General features: G+C 35.7%; 1 protein-coding gene across 1 annotated transcript; it reads right to left on the minus strand.

Annotated features, from left to right (window-relative positions):
* Window positions 1–17,411: 17,411 nt before the first annotated feature.
* LOC107798753 (aspartyl protease family protein 2-like) lies at window positions 17,412–19,244 on the minus strand. The gene has a single exon (XM_016621786.2). The coding sequence runs from the start codon at window positions 19,055–19,057 to the stop codon at window positions 17,633–17,635; it is 1,425 nt and encodes a 474-aa protein (XP_016477272.1). The 5' UTR covers window positions 19,058–19,244; the 3' UTR covers window positions 17,412–17,632.
* Window positions 19,245–20,123: the final 879 nt, after the last annotated feature.

The following is a 20,123-nucleotide window of genomic DNA, read 5'->3' on the forward strand; positions in this document are numbered from 1 at the left end:
CACTACCACTCGGATCAAGAATAATAAGATCTTGATTAATTTGATTATCAAGTGGGTCGAATAATATTTGCTGACAATCTGAATTCAACATATTATAAATAGGCTCTCTATTCTTTATTTCTCCCTTCTTTAGAAAATTGTTTTCAAATAATATGACGTCTCATTATTCAATTTCAGTAACACTTCCATCCTCGAATTCATTAATGAACACATACTTTTGGAATGTTCCGAGTATCTTATAAACTTATATTTCTTGCCTTTTGGATTCAATTTTCCAAACTTGCTAAAATGATCTTCCATATATGCAGCGCAACACAACCTCAAGGTCGTAGATCATTCAAGTTTGGTTTACGATTAGTCCATAGCTCATAAGAAAAAGGAAATAACTGACTTAAAAGGCATTTTATTCAATATATAGGATGTCGTCAACACATATCTTCCCAAAAAAGAAATAGGAAATCTGCATGCGCCATCGTGGGCCTTGTCATATCCATTAATATTCTATTCCTCATTTCGTTGAGGTATGTAAGGAATAGTTAATTGTCTAAGTATGCATTTTTCACTATACAATTTTAATTGTTTTGATAGATATTCACGGCTTTTGATTAATTCTCAACTTCATTCATGTAGCATCTAAAACATTCAAGTGCTTCAGATTTATGAGAAATCAAATAGACATTACTAATACGCATGAAATTATCTATAAACGTAATGAAAAAGCAGCATAGCAGTACTAGCCTTCACATTCATTAAATCACAAACATCTGAATGGATTAATGAAATAGAAAGTCACTTCTCTTAGCCTTCCCTGATGGTTTAAGTGTAAACTTTCCGACAAGATAATGTTCACAAGTTGACATATTTATTCTGGAGAAGGAACACAAATATCTCTCCTTAGCAAGTTATTCATTCGATCTTGTCATATGACGCAATCTAGTATGCTTGGGAGAAATTCAAAAATAGCCAGATTTACAACTGGTCGTTCAAAAATAGCCCAGTTTCAAAAGTAATAGAAATTTAGCCACTTTTCATGTAAAGATAAATCTGAGCGAAAATACTGTTCAAAACCCGGAAAATGCGCCAGTATATTATACTGGAGTTCCAGCATATTATACTGGAGTTCCAGGATAAGTATGCTGGAACTCCAGCATAATATGATGGAGTTCCAGCATAAGTACACTAGAACTCCAGCATAATATACTGGAGTTCCAGCAAGTATAATTGTCCAGTATAATATACTGGAGTTTGGAGCACCGGTGCTCCAGTCTCCAGTATATTATACTGGATTCAGCAAAGTATACCGGTCCAGCATAATATGTTGGAGTTCATACACAGGTGCACCGAATTCCAGTATATTATGCAGGACCGGTCTCTGTTGCAGCAAAATAGTGGTTATTTTTCATTGACTTCGTAAACGCTGGCTATTTTTGATTGACCAGCCCGAAAACTGACTATACTGTGCTATTTTTACAGTATGCCATGATGCATTGATCCACATAATAGCCATAAGTGGAATAATTATTTTTTTAACACTAATAAACCATCATAAAAATACCAAGAACCATAGGAAATATTCTCTAGAGTATGCAATGTTGTAAGAGAAAAAATATACAAGAAAAATAGGCATAGACAATTGTTGCACTTCATCTCACTTTTATCTTTCTTCTTGTTGTTGTTTCCTTTTTGAAATTCGGCAAGCTACTTTTCTTGGAGGATTCATCTTCGGTCTCCTTGCCCTTTCTGTCATTTTCTTAATTTCTCTTATGCTTGAATCCTAAAAGCTTTTTGCCACATGATTATGTTACGTAGGCACTAGGTATAGTTTAGCAGCACCAAGCTACTCATCTTCAAGCTTCACAGGGCGGATAATATCAACAAATATTTTGATGTTATCATTAAGGGTTATATTAACTTTCAAATGTTCCCAACTATTGGACTAAGACCGGATAACAGCCTGAAGTTTGCTGCTCATCAGAGAGAATATGATAAGCAATTTTAAGTTGAGCAATTATTTCAAACATAATCCTTCGGTGCTGCTGTACACTATGCTCATTTGGCTTCTTATATGTGTCAAAATTAATTGTCAACTATCTGCAGATAATTGCTTGTCGTAATCTACCAATAAAATTTTACTTGTGCCACGTCTTATTTGATGAACAAGTGTATTCCCGTTAAAAGAAAGTGATGGAAAATTTCTGGTTCTCTCTTGGACAGCCTACAACATCATTATCCTAGTAACCAACACCCAATGACATGCCCCCTCTACAAATAAGACTCACATAAGCATCACCAGGACCAAATAGCCCTCATAGTTCACCTGCCAACAACATAGTTGCAAATTCAATACCTCCCAGTGCACCCCAACCACCTCCTCTACTTACAATTGGCTGCACAACATATCCAAAGCAAAATACAAATACTCAACTTGGTTCAATCACATCGTTTCAAATTTCTAATATTTGCTTAAAACGTTCTCTCATGATTAACCATTTGAACCAAACGAGAAAACTGAATAACTAATCTTTGGAACGAATAGATATAGACAATCAGTTACTATTTAACATTCATCAATGAGCAACATAAACTGAGAATTTATAGAACAAGCAATAAAATTTCAAAAGCGCAAATAAGAAACTCTTGTGTTCTTTTAGTTTAGTTTAAAGGTTCTATTATTTCATTTATTTTTTTGTTTAACTAATTGATATTTCTCTCTCTCTTTTTTTGTTGTGGTGTTCGGCCTCACATGCCAGCACGCAAGCACGCCAGCCCAGACCCATTAGGCCAGTAGACTGGACTGGGCTAAGATGAAAAGCCTCAGATTTTAATTAAATGGGCTGAATAAACTCCAACCCAAACCCTACTCAACTAGCGGATTACAATGAGCTACCTCACGGGCCAATCCATTTTTACATGTTTTTGCGTGAATATTTAAAGGGATTTTCACTATTTGAAACTTTGAAACTTTATTACCTATGTTTGTGTTTAGTTAATTACCCGGCAAAACCAAGTTTTGTTGATAAAATATATACAATTCACCTTAAAATACTCTCAAATTCATTATTTATGTCTTTAATCAATGGATTTAGTTACACATTTTCCTTTTTTTTTCTTCTCCCTTCTCCCCTTTCTCTCCAAATCTTCCATAAATGTCTGAAACAAAGCAGACAAAGCTTCTAAGGAACTTCAGCTCCTTTTAAAGTCTTTTCAACTTGATCCACGAGTCCCCCAACATGAAAGGGTGAACTTGGATCATCAAATTTCAGTAGATCACTGAGATTCTCTATCACGGTATCAATGAACGAGAAGAAAATTGAGAAAAATTAAATGGTTCTCACTTCTCGCCTGATTTAATCATTTGACCATCAAGACTACTTAAGTTGAAGGAAATGAGGAGAGCAAGCAGTAGTAGGGATATCGCCACTTTCCTTCTTTGCATCCATTCCATCTTTTAACTTCTAACCTGTCAACTGCCAATTAACCATTTATTGCGACAAAGACTAATTAATTCAAGAAACACACGCAGACAAACAAAAAGAGAAAAAAAAAAGAGATGGAGCACGTCACTTGAGAATTAGTTACTAAACTGGGTTTCTGAAGATGGAATTTGAAGTATTTCTTATATATAAGAATTCCAAAACAAAATTGGGAACAACAATAAATTTTATATAACTAATTATATATTATACAATTTATCTACAACTTATCTATAACTTTCACACATTATTTCTACTCAGTTAAATACAACTACAATAACATATAACTTAAATACAAATTTTATACAAATTTTATACAATATATTTTTTGTATATTTTGTATCTGATTTATACATAGTAAACATAAATTTGATACAACTAATTATATATTATACAAAATATCTACAACTTATCTACAATTTTCATACATTATTTCTACTCAGTTATATACAACTACAATATCATACAACTTAAATATAATTTTTATACAATATTGTTCAACTTTCATACAATAGTTGTCACGACCCTAACCCCAAACCCGGTCGTGATGGCGCCTCTCGTGAAGACAAGGCCAGCCAATTAAACCCAATTCACTTTTTAAAACAGTTAAGCAATATAAAAGTAGTCTAAACATGATTTAATGATAATAAGTAGCGGCTATACAACCCGACACAACCCTAACCGGGGGGTCACATGTCACGAGCATCTACTAGGGTATAATTACAACTGAAAGTACGAAGTGTACAAATACGGACTAATGAAATGAAGAGAGAGAAAAACAGTGTTGCGAACACCGACACCTACCTTGCTAAACTCTGATGACTCTGCATCTGATCAGCCAAAACATACCTGAATTTGCACACAAAGTGCAGGGAGTAATGTGAGTACTCCAACTCAGTGAGTAACAAATATAAATAATGACTAAAAGTAAGAAATCATATAAGGCACAAAGCATTCTATAATGAAGTAGTAAAATCACTTAAAACAGTAAAATAGTGAAAAGTCAAGTGAAAATCCCTATCTCAACAAGTAAAACAAGTAATTGACTAGTAAATATGAAAGATAAACATATAAAGGTTCGCCCCTCGGGCACAATGTCAACAACTCCGCCCTTCGGGCAATATCTTAGAACAATAACAGCCCATCGGGCAATCACCTAGAACGGTACCAGCCCTTCAGGCAAATCATATAGAACAATATCAGCCCCTCGGTCTATCACATAAAACAATATCAGCCCCTCAGGCTATATCTCACATCACAATGGGTACCCGCGGTCACTGGGGGTGTACAGACTCCGGGAGGGGCCCTTTACGGCCCAAGCGCAATATCAAGTCATCTCGTGGCATCAAATGTAGGCCATCGACCTCATATCAGTCAAGCCACCTCGTGGCGTATATATGTATCTCAGGTCCTCGGCCTTATAAACAATATCAACAAGCCACCTCGTGGCGTACATATCTCAGGCCCTCGGCCCCAATCAGTAATAGTGTTTCCTCACAACTAGGCCCTCGAACTTACTCAGTCAAAAATACTCACAAGCCCCTCGGGCATTAGTAAAACAGTATTTCTCAGCCCAAAACATTATTTAAAATATCATTTAAGTCTCAAAACGGAGTAAAAATAGCTGAATGGTAAAATAGTAAAAAATAACATGACTGAGTTCAATTAATAAGTCATAGTAGTGAGGAAATAGTAATAAAAATCCCCGAAGGGTTCAAATAGTTGGCACGAAGCCCAAATATGGCAATCAGCCCAAAGCATGATGAAAGCAAACATGTTTCAGTCAAATATGCGGTAAAATCATCAATCGGGACGGACCAAGTCACAATCCCCAATAGTGCACGACCCCACGCTCGTTATCAAGCGTGTGTCTCACCTCAATATAGCACTACGATGTGCAATCCGGGGTTTCAAACCCTTAGAACATCATTTATAATCATTACTCACCTCTATCCGGTCCGAACTCTAGCCCGCGATGCCTTTGCCTCTCTAATCAGCCTCCGAATGCTCCAAATCTAGCCGAAATCAGTACTAAACCATCAAAATATGCTAAGGGAACAAAGCCCACTTGAAAATAATCAGATTACCACAAAATTTCTGAAATTGGTCAAACCTGACCCCCGAGCCCACATCTCGGAATTTGACAAAATTCACAAAACTAGAATCTTTATACTCTCACGAGCCTAACCATACAATAATTATCCAATTCCGATACCATTTGGTCCTTCAAATCATCATTTTATATTTTTGAAAGATTTCTCAATTTTCTTCCCAAATTCCATACAAAATCACAAATTAAATGATAGATTCATGTGCTCTAGCCAAATCTGAGTTAGAATCACTTACCCTAATGAATTTCTTGAAAAACCTTCAAAAAATCGCAAAATTCCGATCTCTCTAGGTCAAAATATCAAATAAAACCCAAAACCTCATATTTATAGAGTACCCCACAGATTTCCACCTCCGCGGACCGCACAAAATCGGTCGCACAAAACTAGTGCGGTCTGCACAAAAACGACCGCGGCCGCACAGGCTTTCCTTTGCAGTGACATGCTTTAGTATTTTCGCTACAGATGTCCAAATTGCTATATCTTTACCTTTCTGGAAACTAGACATGAAGGACTACAACTTTCGTTTTTGAATAATCTCAAAATTTCTTGTAGATCAAAAGATATGAGCTTCCGAAGTAGGACCAGTGAAATATTCCCCACCGCGGCCGCACCGCATTTTGTGCGGTCCGCACAACACCTACTGTGGCCGCACTTCATTTTGTGCGGTTCACATAGCACATACCATGGTCGCACTTCTTTTTGTACGGACCGCACGGGTGAGTTCTGAGGCCTACAACCCTTCTGGACCTACTACAGCTATGATTTTTGACCTAAAACATCTCGGAACCTACCTGGAACTCCCTGAACTTCAAACCAATTGTACCAACACATCTCATGACATCGTTTAAACTTGTTCAAAACTTCGGAATGCTCACAACAACATCAAATCACCAATTTAACATAGGATTCAAGCCTAAGAACTCCAAGAACACTTAAATTATGCTTTCGATCAAAAAGTCTATCACATCTCACCCGAATGACCTGAAAGTTTGCACACACATCCCAAATGACACAACGAAGCTACTGCAACTTTCGGAATTCCTTTCCAACCCCTATATCAAAATCTCACCTATCAATCGGAAAACGCCGAAATCTCAATTTCGCCAATTTAAGCCTAAACCTTCCACGGTCCTCCAAAATGCATTCTAACCATGCCCTAAGTCCCAAATCACCTAACGGAGCTAACCAAATCATAAAAATTCTGATCCAAGATCATATACAAACAAGTCAACTCTTGGTCAACCCTTTCAAATTTAAGGCTTCAAACTGAGAACTGTTCTTCGAAATTCCTTCTGATTACCCTTAAAACCAAGACCAACGATTTACATAAGGCATAATATATCACACGGGGCAAGTCATGCCCGAGAACTGGCGAGCAAAGTGCAAAAGCTCAAAACGACAGATCAGGTCGTTACATTTTAACTATCAATGCTTAAGTAAAAAAAATAAAGTGAGTGGATTCCAAAACACACAATCTCGTAAGTATAATATATGCCATGTCTTCTTCTTCTTCTTCTTCTTCTTCTTCGAGTTTCAATCTGAAATTCAACCAAAATCAAATCTAATCTTCACCAAAACACCCTCAAAATTGAGATATAAACTCCAAATCATATTTCCAATTGTTTGCAACAACACCCAATCCAAACAAATAATAGTTTTTAAAAACCCAAATTCGAATTCAAAGCTTCAAAGCTTTTTAAGCTGTCAATGGTGGAATTGCTGCTCTCTTTTTATTTAATTTACATTACTGAAATTAGGGATTGAGAGATAAAGAGAGACGTAGAGAGAATTCCAATTCTTTGCAACAACATCTAATTTAAACAAGTAATATTTTTGAAAACCCAAATTCAAATTCAAAGCTTCAAAGCTTTTTAATGGTTGTCAATGGTGGAATTGTTGCTCTCTTGTGCAAGATACGTGGGGGAGGGGGTGAGATGTGGAGAGAGAAACGTGGGGGGAGTGGGAGTGATTGTAAGAATTTATTAATTTTTCTTAAATCCTAAAAATGTACATAATTGATAATTTTATATATATGAGGTAATTAAAGTGAAACTTGAGTATGGAGTGTAATAAAGTTTCTAATAGTGTATAGGTATGTAAGAATCTCATACTTAAATCTATTTTGAAGAATTTATATGATATACCTATATTCATATGAAGAATTAACTTAAATATCCGTCCAACCAAATAGCAAACAAACGTACAATATATGTATAATTCATGTATAATATGTATATAACCGTATATAATTTATATGTACCGGCTAGAAAAAGTAAATAATAAATTCAGACGATTATTTGTATGAAGATCCCTATTCATATTAAACCAAATCCATCATAGGCATTTTGGCAAATGAAGAACGTACGTAAACTTAAATATAAATACTTAAAAAATTATCACATGATAATTTCTGAGTGTTCTCCCGCGGTAGATACTGTTAGAACATGCGCAACAAAAGCAAGAAAACAATTCAGGCATCAAATACATGTAAACTAGACAATGCTATAATCACAAGATTAGAAGCGCTAACCTCTTAAAATCGTTGCACAAATCTTCCAAACAGCAAGAATTCAGGGCTACAGTCTTATGCTATATGCCTAGTAAAACCTTGGACGATCTTGCTTTTGGATAGGCAAGAACAATACAACTCTAAAAGGTTAGTTATATATTGGGTTAAATTAGTCTTCCTTTAATAGAGTTATTTTTGGCCGAAATTCTCCTCCAAAACGTGTAGGATTCTGGTTTTACAAGTAGAATCCTACTCCAACTCTACTAAATAACTTTTCTCCCAAATCATTTTTTACCCAAGTCTTGTCCAGGTTTTTACTAGGTATAGCAGGGACCACAGAAATAATAAGAGACTACCAATTATAGCATTAATTCAAAATTAGTATGAATTAATTCTTACTATAATTAGTTGCAATTTATTCCACTAAAAACTGCAATTGAACTCCTCAATATGATTTTCGAAAATTCAATAACACTTATTTTAACTCCCCATGTTAAGATCTCAAATACCAGTTAATTAAATTAAATCACTAAAAATTTAATTTAATGAACTAATTAAATCCTTTACAATTCCGCTTAAACTATTTCATGTGACGGATACAAAATTCACTGGCCGAATTTTCACATGAAAACTTATAAGCTTACATAAAGGGGTATCATCAAACTCAAAACTGAGTCATGGATTCTATCAACTAATTATTATTCACAAATGTTATTCGTTATTGTCTAATCTATTAGGCATACACTAACTCTGAATAGAGTCGTACCTTTTGATAAATCAAAATAATAAACAAATTACATTGATCATAATAATTATATCAAGATTAGGAGTATAAACTCATTTAATGAATTAGAGAAAATGTTTTATATATTCAGTACAAAAACATCTTTTCTCTACTTGGTCCGTTCAATATACACTGAACATACTAGCACACGAAGTCAGAGTAAAACTACTCCCATAATCAAGACAAATTATACTATAATCTTGTGCTACAATCATCAAGATATTTTGTCCAATAATATCTTAGATTGTGAACATAGTTTATTAATGATGAGAACCAACAATTTAATCTTTTGTGCATGAGCTAAGACTCCATACACTAAATTGTCTTCTACCAAAAGGACATACATGTTATTGAGATATTTATCAGATTGTTCAAGTAATTAGTTGGAGTTAGTTAATTGTTAGAGTTAGTTAATTCTTTGTTAGAGTTAGTTGTTGCCAGCTGTACAAATGCACGTTTATATATACTTTATGAGGTATCAGAAAAAGCTTCGAGCTTCTTTTCATCATTTCTCTATTTCTCTTCTTCTTCATTCTCTCATTCAGTTCTAGAAGCTTCCTCATCTGCCATGGCAGACATGGCTGGGCTCAATTGCTCTACTTTCAGCAACGATCTTTACATGGTATTAGAGCGAGGTTAATCTCGTATATAGATTTCATTTCTATCTTCTCGTTCCATTTACTCTATTTTTGATTTCACCAAATTTTTTGAGTTTAGACCTAATATCGATTTTTTCATCTCATTTGCTTGCTGTCGAGATCTCTAATAGCTAAGAATTGAAAATCCTTCTGTTTTCTCCTTCAATTGCATTTGTTATGGCTTTCACTGATCAAGGCAATTCAACCGGCGTAGAAACTGCTGCAACCGTCACTTCGGCGGGCACAGAATTTGTTCCTAGTGATCCTCTGTACCTTCACCCGTCTGATAATCCAGGAGCTATGCTAGTTTCAACTGCCTTGATGGAATAGGGTCCAGATCTTGGAGGAGTAGTGTGTTGAGAGGTTTATCTGTGAAGAACAAGTTAGGTTTAATAAGTGGAAAGTGTAGACAACCAGATCCTTCGTCACCATAATTTCGACAATGGGGACGTTGTGACAATATGGTGACATCCTTGATTCTAAACTCACTTTCTAAAGAAATCACAAATAGTGTAGAGTATGCAAATGATGTTGTTGAGCTTTGAAAGGAATTGTAGGATCGCTATGGACAAACTAATGGAGCTAGGCTGTATCAAATTCAGAAAGAGATCAATGACCTCTCTCAAGGAACTCTTGACATTACTACCTATTACACTAAATTGAAGAAAATCTGGGAAGAACTTGCCACTTTAAATAAGAAGAATCAATGCAATTGTATCTGTAATTGTGGGGCAAAAGAGAGTATGTACAAGGCTGAACAAGATAGGAGATTCTTATGGGATTGAATGAAATATACACAGTAGTTCGAGGAAGTATACTTATGATGAATCCATTACCAAATCTAGAACAAGCTTTTTCATTACTAGTTCAGGATGAAAAACAAAGAGAGATCAGGCCAACTAACCATTTAATTCTTGACTCAACTTCACTGAATGTGAGTACTTCAGGACAGAGTTCTTTTAAGACAAACTTTCCAACAGATAACAATTATCGTGGAATTTCTAGAGGCAGACTCATATGTGACTACTGCAAAAGACCAGGGCATAGTAAAGATAGGTGCTACAAGCTATATGGTTATCCACAAAACAACTCTACTCAGAACTTTACCTCTAGACAATTCTCTAATAACTGCAACTATGATCAAGGTCAAGGTCCTAGATACAACAACAGAGGGAAGAGAGTAGTTGCAAGTGTGCAAGGAGTTACTGATGAAAATATTGCTGGCAAGGAAACTGAAAACAAGGTAGAAGATGATGGCAGGAATGTGAACCTTACTGAAGAACAATATGGGCAGCTTGTAAGCTTACTTCAACAATTTCATGGGAGGAATGGAGATGCTAGGAAATCATCAGGAAGCTCATACTCATCTAGTATTAATGCTGCCAACTTTGCAGGTATGATAGTGTGCACCTCTTCCATTGATTTTGGTAAACTTTCATGCAAATGCTTTGAGTCCAAAACTGACACATGGATACTGGATTCAGGGGCTTCTAATCACATGACCTTTAATAAATCCCTATTGTCTAACATCTAATTCCTATCTTATCCCCTTCTAGTAGTCTTACCTTAAAATGTCTGAAATTGGTGATGTTGTTCTTACATCCAAAATAGTATTATAGAAAGTTCTCTTTGTTCCCTCTTTTAAGTTCAATTTGGTGTCTGTCTATTGGTTAACCAAAGATCTCAAAGGGATGGCATCATTCACTGACAATACTTGTCTTCTGCAGGCCCCTTCAGTGAAGAGGTCTTTGGAGATTGGTAAAATGAGGAATGGCGTGTACCTGCTTTGCTCAAAGTGTTTGAGAGACAATAACTCTTCTATGACCTTTAATCATTCAAGTGATGTAAATAGTCCTTCATTGAATAATCTGCAGTTTCAGCTGCCTTCATTTGTAAATAAGTCATCTCTAAATCAAATGCAGAACATTCCTACTTCTTGTACTTCTACTTTGAATGATGGTATGTCTGAATCTGTTTCACGCTTTTCCAACAATATAAACATATTGTGGCATAATAGACTTGGGCATGTACCATTTGAAAAGATGAGACACATCTCCACCATACCTGCTGATTTTTCTCAAAACAACCATTCATATGCACAATTTGTCCCACGGCCAGACAAACAAGATTTCCCTTTCCGCAGAAAGGCAGTACTTCTTCTAAGAACTTTGAATTGCTTCATGTAGACCTATGGTGACCCTATCGTGAACATACTCATGATAAATATAGGTATTTCATCACTGTAGTGGATGACCATAGTAGAACTACTTGGACTCAACTACTAGCCTGCAAGAGTAATGCTTTACATATAATCAATGCATTCATTTCCCTAATTGATAATTAGTTCAAAACCAAAGTCCAGTCCATTAGGTCTGATAATGGATTGGAATTTAACAACCTAGAAACCAATACTTTCTTCCAGCCAAAAGAGATTGTACACCAAAGAACTTGTCCTTATACACCACAACAAAATGGAATGGTAGAGAGGAAACACAGATATCTTCTTGAGACAGCTAGAGCCTTACTTTTCCAATCCAAATTGCCTTTAAAGTACTGGGGGGAATGTATTCTGACAGCAACTCACATTATAAATAGACTACATACTACATATCTCCAAAACAAATCTCCCTTTGAAGTATGATATGGCAAGCAACCAGATTACACATAGCTGAGAAGCTTTGGTTGCCTGTGTTTTCCTACAACACCCAAGGTCCACCTAAACAAGTTTGAACCAAGATATGTCCCACATGTCTTTCTAGGCTATCCTTTTAGTGTCAAAGGTTATAAAGTCCTGAACCTATCAACAAAGAAAATACACATCACCAGAGATGTTGTCTTTCATGAGTCCATCTTTCCTTTTGGAATTTATTTCAAGTCCAAATCTGAGCCATTTACCACATACTTTGATGTTGCTCCTTCTGATGAACCTGCTAGTCACAATGATATCACAGAAATGTACATTGATGATTCCCCATTGGATATCACACACATGAATTCACCTAGTTCAGATGATCCAATACCTACTCCACTCTTTCACCTCATTTACCTTATACTTCTCCGGTTCAAGCTTCCCTTCCTAGCACCTCTATACTATCTCCACCACATTCACCTCCACTCATTGATTCTTCACCAGTATATCATCCTCCCACACTCCTGAGAAGATCACAGGGGGAACACAAAAACTCCTGTCTAACTAAAGGATTATGTCCACAAAATCAGCAACACTGATAAACACTCTTTTTCTCTCACTACTTTGTTTTCTAAATGTCACCACATAGCTCATGAATCAATGAATCCTAATAGTCAGCCTTTGGTAAATAGTGTTTGTCATGTTAGTGAGCCATCTTCTTTTGAGGAAGCTGCTGTCAGCCCTGCTTGGCAAGCAACCATGATTCAAGAGTTTGAGGCTCTTTATGCTAATAATGCCTGGGATCTAGTACCTCTCCCATCTGATAAGAAAGTAATAGGTTGTAGATGGGTCTACAAAATAAAATACATGTGTAATGGCAAAATAGAGAGGTATAAGACCAGGTTGGTTGTGAAAGGTTATACTCAAAAAAAGGTGTAGATTTCACAGAAACATTTTCTCCTGTGGTGAAGATGACCACAGTGAGAACTTTGATTGCAGTAGCAGTAAAGAACAGTTGGGCAATGTCCCAATTGGATGTCAACAATGCTTTCCTTCATGGGGATTTACATGAAGATGTGTATATGCAGATCCCACCAGGTCTCATGGTGGAAGATAAGTCACTAGTTTACAAGTTAAATAAGTCTTTGTATGGGCTCAAACAAGCTAGTAGACAGTGGTATGAGAAACTAACTGAGGCTTTGTGTTCTAAAGGTTTCAGTCACTCATTAAATGACTATTCATTATTTCACAAACAACAAGGAGATTCAGTGGTTTATGTGGCAGTTTATGTAGATGTGATCTTAGTCACAAGAACAGACCTGGAGGAAATACTGCAATTGAAAACCTTTCTTCATGACAAGTTTAAGATAAAGGACCTAGGTAATTTGCACTACTTCTTAGGCCTTGAAGTATTATACAAGCCTGATGGTGTGATCATCTCTCAGAGGAAATTTGTTTTGGACCTATTGAAAGAGTACAATTGTTTGGAATATACTGCTTTCAGCTCCCCACTTAATCCTAATGAAAAACTTAAAGCCAAGGAGAGTAAGCCTTTGGATGATCCAACCTTTCACAGGAAGCTAATAGGGAAGTTAAACTTTCTTACTAATACTAGATTGGACATAGCTTTTGGGGTTCAATATTTAAGCCAATTCATGCAAGATCCTAGAGAGCCTCGCTTGAATGTTGTTTATCATCTGTTGAGGTATCTCAAGGGTGATCCTATATTAGGAGTTCTCACGTCCAAATCTGAAGATTGGACTGTTAGAGCCTTCTGTGACTCAGATTGGGCCTCCTGTCCAGACACAAGAAGATTTGTAAATGGGTATATTATTTTGTTGGGAAACAGTCCACTCAGCTGGAAGTCCAAGAAGCAGAAAGTTGTTTCTTTATCTTCAGTAGAGGCAGAGTACAAGTCACTTAGAAAGGTAGTTGGTGAACTGGTGTGGCTAAGCAAACTTTTGGCTGAACTGAGATTTCCCTCTATGCACCATATTCCAGTGTTCTATGATAGCTTGTCAGCCCTACACATAGCTAGAAATCATGTGTTCCACGAACGCACCAAACACATCGAGGTTGACTACTACTTTGTGAGAAAACAGTTGCAAGAGGGCCTTATCTCATTGCATCACATCGCGATTGATCAACAACTTGCAGACATTCTTACCAAGGCTTTAACAGGCGTCAAACATTCAGGTGTTTTGGCCAAGTTGGCAGTGTTTTCACCACCTCCAACTTGAGGGGGGTATTGAGATATTTATCAAATTGTTCAAGTAATTAGTTGGAGTTAGTTAATTCTTTGTTAGAGTTAGTTGTTGCCAGTTGTACAAATGCATGTGTATATATACTCTATAAGGTATCAGAAAAAGCTTCGAGCTTCTTTTCATCATTTCTCTATTTCTCTTCTTCTTCATTCTCTTATTCAGTTCTAGAAGCTTCCTCATCTGTCATGACAGACATGGCTGAGCTCAATTGCTCTACTTTCAGCAGCGATCTTTACACATGTAACATATGATCTATTTAAAATAGTATTTTATTGAATTAAATAAATTAAATAAATAATTATTCCATAAAGAATAAAACATAATACTACGTCTAAACCACATGATTAATAGTATAACTCAACATATACAGCATATTTTACCTTGAGATCATAAATTATTTTTTTCTTCCCTCCCCGAGATCATAGATTTCCGAATAAAACACTTGGAAAACTCATGTCAATTTTTTCTTTAACATAAATTCATTTTGTTCTATGCTTGGGCTGAGTCCTTCAAGAATCAATCTGGAGATCCAACTTTAACTCAATACGAGAACTGTTAGTTATACATAGTCATAGAGGTGGAGGCATGTATAAACAGAGGAGCAATGCTCCATTCCTCATATAAAATTAATTTATTTTTTATTACGTAAAATGACACTTATTTTGGACCAAAATAAAAAGATTAAAAGGTCATTTATTATGGATCGGAGGGAGTATTACCTATATAACTACATGTCCTATTTTATTTAGAGGCATTAATGGCTCAATTTTACGATAATAGTCTTAATTTTCAGCACTGAAACAATCAATGCTCTGACTGTTACTCCATCTGGTCCACAATAAGTGACATTTTGATCCTTTTTATTTTGGTCCAAAATAAGTATTTTTTTACATAATCAAGAAGGAATTAATTTTATTTTTCTAAAATTTGCCCTTATTTATATATCCCAATGTGTTAAGGTAACAATTAATTAAAAATAATTTAGTGATTACATTTTTTTTTTCTCTAGAAATTCGTATTTTCTTAAAGGTTGTGCCAAAGACTAAAATGTCACCTATTATGAACTAGAGGGATTAATAATTAGTAGGACTTGTTACATTAATTAAGGTTATATGTAGACATTATTCAAAAGCAGAAGAGTAAATTTGGATCATTTCCAAATAATTTAATATTACTCCCTCCGTTCACTTTTACTTGGCACGTTTTGATTTTTTACGCCCCTTAAAAAATAATAAATGAAGTGCAGAATTCACCATGATACCCATATATTTTATTGGATTTGAGAAAATAGTTTAAAATGAGTAATAAATATTGTGGGCATAATAGAGAAAAAAATTATCTTCTCTTAATATGCATAAAGTGACAAAGTAAAAATTAAAATTTATTTTTAATATACCTAACAACTAAAATTGAATGGAGGAGTACTAATTAGTATTGGCAGCTGGGACGCTAACTTTACATTTAATTAGAAGGAAGTCAAAAGAATTCACTCTTTCAAACAATTACTGGGTAGCCGAGTCCACATTTATACTCTTACCGTCAATTTCTGCCTACTAACTTGTCTAGGTTCAAGTTTCAACTGCCCCCAAATTGCACCATTATAAGTCGCATTTTTCCACATTGAGGCGGGGATTTTCAACTTTTGCGGTTTTTGCAGCAAAAATAATCTGTACCGTAATAAATAATTACAATCCTTTTGTCTTGTTGATAGCTACCACCTGCCTCTCAGGTGAAATTAGCCAATTCGTTGAATTGTGGTTTCAGCTATAACCTACTTTTCAGTCTTCCAACTAGTTTACATGAATACTGAAGCGAGAAATTTACTTTGTAGTTTCGCATGCATCCAGGGTTGGGCGTCGGTCGGTTATTATAAAAGTACAATTCGGTTTATCGATTTTTGGTTTTATAATATTAATAATCAAACCAAACCAAACTATTACGGTTCGATGCGGTTTTCTCAAAGTTCGGTTAAGTTATTTCCGGTTTATTTTTTTAGTTTTAAACGGTTCGAAATAAAAGCTGGCCAGACAGAAATACAAAATTTAGCAATGACACGCCAAAATAATATATCTAAAGATCGCACAACATCATTTACAACGCAACTAAAAAAATATAATTTCCCAAAAATTATTTACAACGCCACCAGTAAAACCATTACCAGCAAGGTTATTACGAGGCAACTGGTCAGAATGATGTATGTATAATAAATTCACAAAAAATTAAAAAAGAACTAGAGCCTGGAATTAAGAACAGAAAATTAAAATCCACATAAAAACACATACAGTCTCTGCACATTTGGAGGAAGCTGATAAGGCATCTGGTTTCCCAGATTGTTGTTACTTGTATCACTGCAAATTAAAGTACCCGAAATATTATAATTTCTAAGACTTACAAATCAAAGAAGGAATTAACGAAATAATTGAAAGGCATTAATCTTACAAGTTGGTCACAGATGTAAGACTAGCTAATTTGGACAAACATTGGCTGTCCAAATTATAAATATGAACAAAGTAATTGGACAGAATTCTTTCAAAATGCTTTAATTATTAATCAAAGATGGATACAGTTCAAAATGCTTCGGTAATCAAAGATGTTTAAAGTTTGTAATTTGTAATACCCCTGAATTTCGGTTTTTCGGTTTAACCGAAATATAAAAACCGTGAACCGCACCAAAAAATCAAAATACAAAATTGTGAACCACACCAAAAAGTCAAAAATTAATAATTTTTAAAATCGTTCACCGATCAAAAAATCGATTAAACTGAAACCGAAAAATTGAAATTCACGATTCTATCGGGATTATGCCCACCCCTACATGCATCATACTTGTGTGAGATATTTTTTTGTTTAACAAGTGTATTGGTTGAGGTCCCACTTTCAACTAACTTACCAAAAAATGAGAAAAAATTTCTCTTTCCTCTTGCGAAAAGATGTTACTTTAAGAAACTAAGATAAAGTTAATTATTTTACTAAAGTTGCCATTACTGAGTATTTGAGAAGAGGTAAAGGATAAGATTGCGCTATACGATACTATCATTAGCACATAATGCAAACAAACAACATGTGAAGATGTTCCTCTTTTTTCTACAAAGTCCAAATCCCCTCTCTTCCTTTTTCACATATTCATCTAACCATGAAAACAAAAACTAACACAAAATAGCCATAAACTTTCTTTTGGGAATAAACAGAGTGTTAACTTTCAAGTAAGTTTTCATAATCTGAGATTAATTACACCCACGTGGAGCAAACCCTAACCTCGAACCCGCAACATCAAACACGACCCGAAAACCCTGCTGCTGAATATTCCCAATTATAGACAACCCGCTTGCCGTGCCCGCAAATCCAAAGCAGAATCTTCTTCCGCTACTCACCGGAATCAAGTAATTTGACGCTGGCAATGCCAAGTCAGCATCCTTAAAATGTAATACCAACGTTGGAACCTTCACTTCGGTTTTACCAGACAAATCATAACACGTGTCGAATAAAGAGTAATTTGGCGCTCTCTTCAGATTTTTAGTACCTAAGCGGAAAGCATCCCTCAGTGCCACGTAAGCGGGTTGGGTCAACCGGGTCACTGACGTACCCGAATCGACAATGACTCCACCGTTACCGTCAGCACCGAGCTTGAACAACTCCGGCGTAATTCCCGGAACCCTTGTACCTCCGACGCTGATCCCGGTGAGTTCCACGTAGTAAAATGTGTTTAGTTTTTGGTTGGTTAAAAGAGGGGTAAAAATGGTATTTCGCGTAACTGCTGTTTCGCCGAAAATGAGATAAGACGGTTTAGGAGAACCGGTTCGGTCGACTAAACAGTATAAGAATTTATTACCGAACCGGCTTCCGGCTTGACCCGGAAATGAAAGTTTCCCTTTCCCTAAACCCAACAAACCAGCAGCTCCGATGAACAAACCTTCATTATCGTGGCCGCAACCGAATGCAATGTCGCTGACACGTGTCTTTCTAAACGTTAAAGTTTCAGTTGAGAATTCGCCGACGGTGAAAGAACCATCGCCGTAGGAGACTTGGTAAAGGCATTTGTTACGGTTATTACAGCCGGGCGAGTCAAGCCGGCGGCACAAAGGAGAATCACAGGAGAGCCCAGTAAATGAGGATGATTTAGTCGGGTCGAAAACCGGGTCGGACTGATTATAACATTGTCTGCATGGCAAGCATTGGATCCATACAACGTCGCTGCCAGTGTCGAGAACCATGTAAGCGTACTTAGGAGGAGTGCCTATGCCTATGCGCGTAAAGTATTCGCCGCTACCCTGAGCAAGACCCGAGATGACGGAGCTGCTGAAGTCTTTAACGGTGGCATTAGCGTTAGCAACCGCTTCAGCGAGGTTAGAGAGGAGTTTTGCTCTAACGGCGTCACGTTGAAGACGGAGTTTGAATAATGCATGTGGTGTGGTGTTGGATAAGGATGTATAAGGAGTGATTAAGTCTACGTGGTGTAGTTGTACAGCAAGGGTATTTTCGGAATTTAAGGGTTGAAAGTCGTTGGAATCTTGGGTGGCCCATGAGAGGGATTGAGGTTCAGGGAGAGAGCGTAGGGTAAGTGTTTGATATTGAAGAGAAACAGATGATACAGAAATGGAAAGGGTAAAGAAAGTAAAGAGAAGTGGAATTGAAATGAGTTTCCCTTCCATTGTAGAGAGGGATGAAGTGAAAAAGTGGGCTGAGAAAAGAGACGGTGAGAGTAAGTAAGGTGAACATAGGGAGTATAAATAGGTGATAGAGTCATTGTGTGTGTGTGTGTGAACTTTTGACCTTAAACAAAGAGTGCTGGTAATATTGATCGACTGATGGCACTATGTTCCATGCAGTGAAAGGACCACATCGATCCCTTTTCACTTTTTGTTCCATATGCAGTTTGTGTATAAAAAAATTGAGATTGTATTTCCTTCCTTTATTTTTATTTGTCCATTGTATTAAAAATATATTTTATTTTTATTTGTTTATTATATTAAATCAAAAAAATATATTTTTTTTTTTATTTTTTATTATCATTAACTACTCATTTCTTAAATTATTTCTTATGGGTAAAATTATACATACTTTATTTATTGTTTTGTAAAAAGCGTGAAAAGTCTAAAGTGGACAACTAAAAGTGGGAGGAATATACATTTGTATAATGCTGTAAAGAATTTTTTTGTTCAGTATAATTTACTTATTGCAATATATTCATTATTTCTTACTAATTATTTAAGACTATCAATTAATGTTATCAGACAGATTTATTTAGAAGTTTTTTAATACAATTAGTTATATAAATATTTTTTATACTGTTAGTTATAAACTTATAAAAATCGTCTACACCAAATAAAGTTCGAGGTTTAAATCATTCCATAAGTAAAGAGCGTTGGCACATCTACATTTTCTTCTTTTCATTAACGCCTTTTTATTTTCTACTAGTTGGTGGCAAATCCGGCACCAAAAAACCCTTGGTGTTACTTTGAAATACTATGCAACCACGGAGGCAACACTTTTGTCAAGCGAATTTTAAAATATTTAAAAATTCTACACTAGATAATTGAACTTGTATTTTCATGAGTATGTAGATTTAAATATTTTTTAAGAATTTATTTTTATGTTATTTATTCATTATAAATTCTCGATGAATGAAATTGAATCTCCTTCGTTACATTTGGCTCGGCAACGGGTGGTGTGGTCACAAGTAGGGGTGACAATTTGAGTTTAAACTTATTTAACACG

This window comes from Nicotiana tabacum, chromosome 1, assembly GCF_000715075.1.
Source record: "Nicotiana tabacum cultivar K326 chromosome 1, ASM71507v2, whole genome shotgun sequence".
Taxonomy (NCBI): Eukaryota; Viridiplantae; Streptophyta; class Magnoliopsida; order Solanales; family Solanaceae; genus Nicotiana; species Nicotiana tabacum.

Coding starts and splice junctions, on each gene's coding strand:
- LOC107798753 (XM_016621786.2), bottom strand. CDS start 19,057: ATGGAAGGGAAACTCATTTCAATTCCACTTCTCTTTACTTTCTTTACC.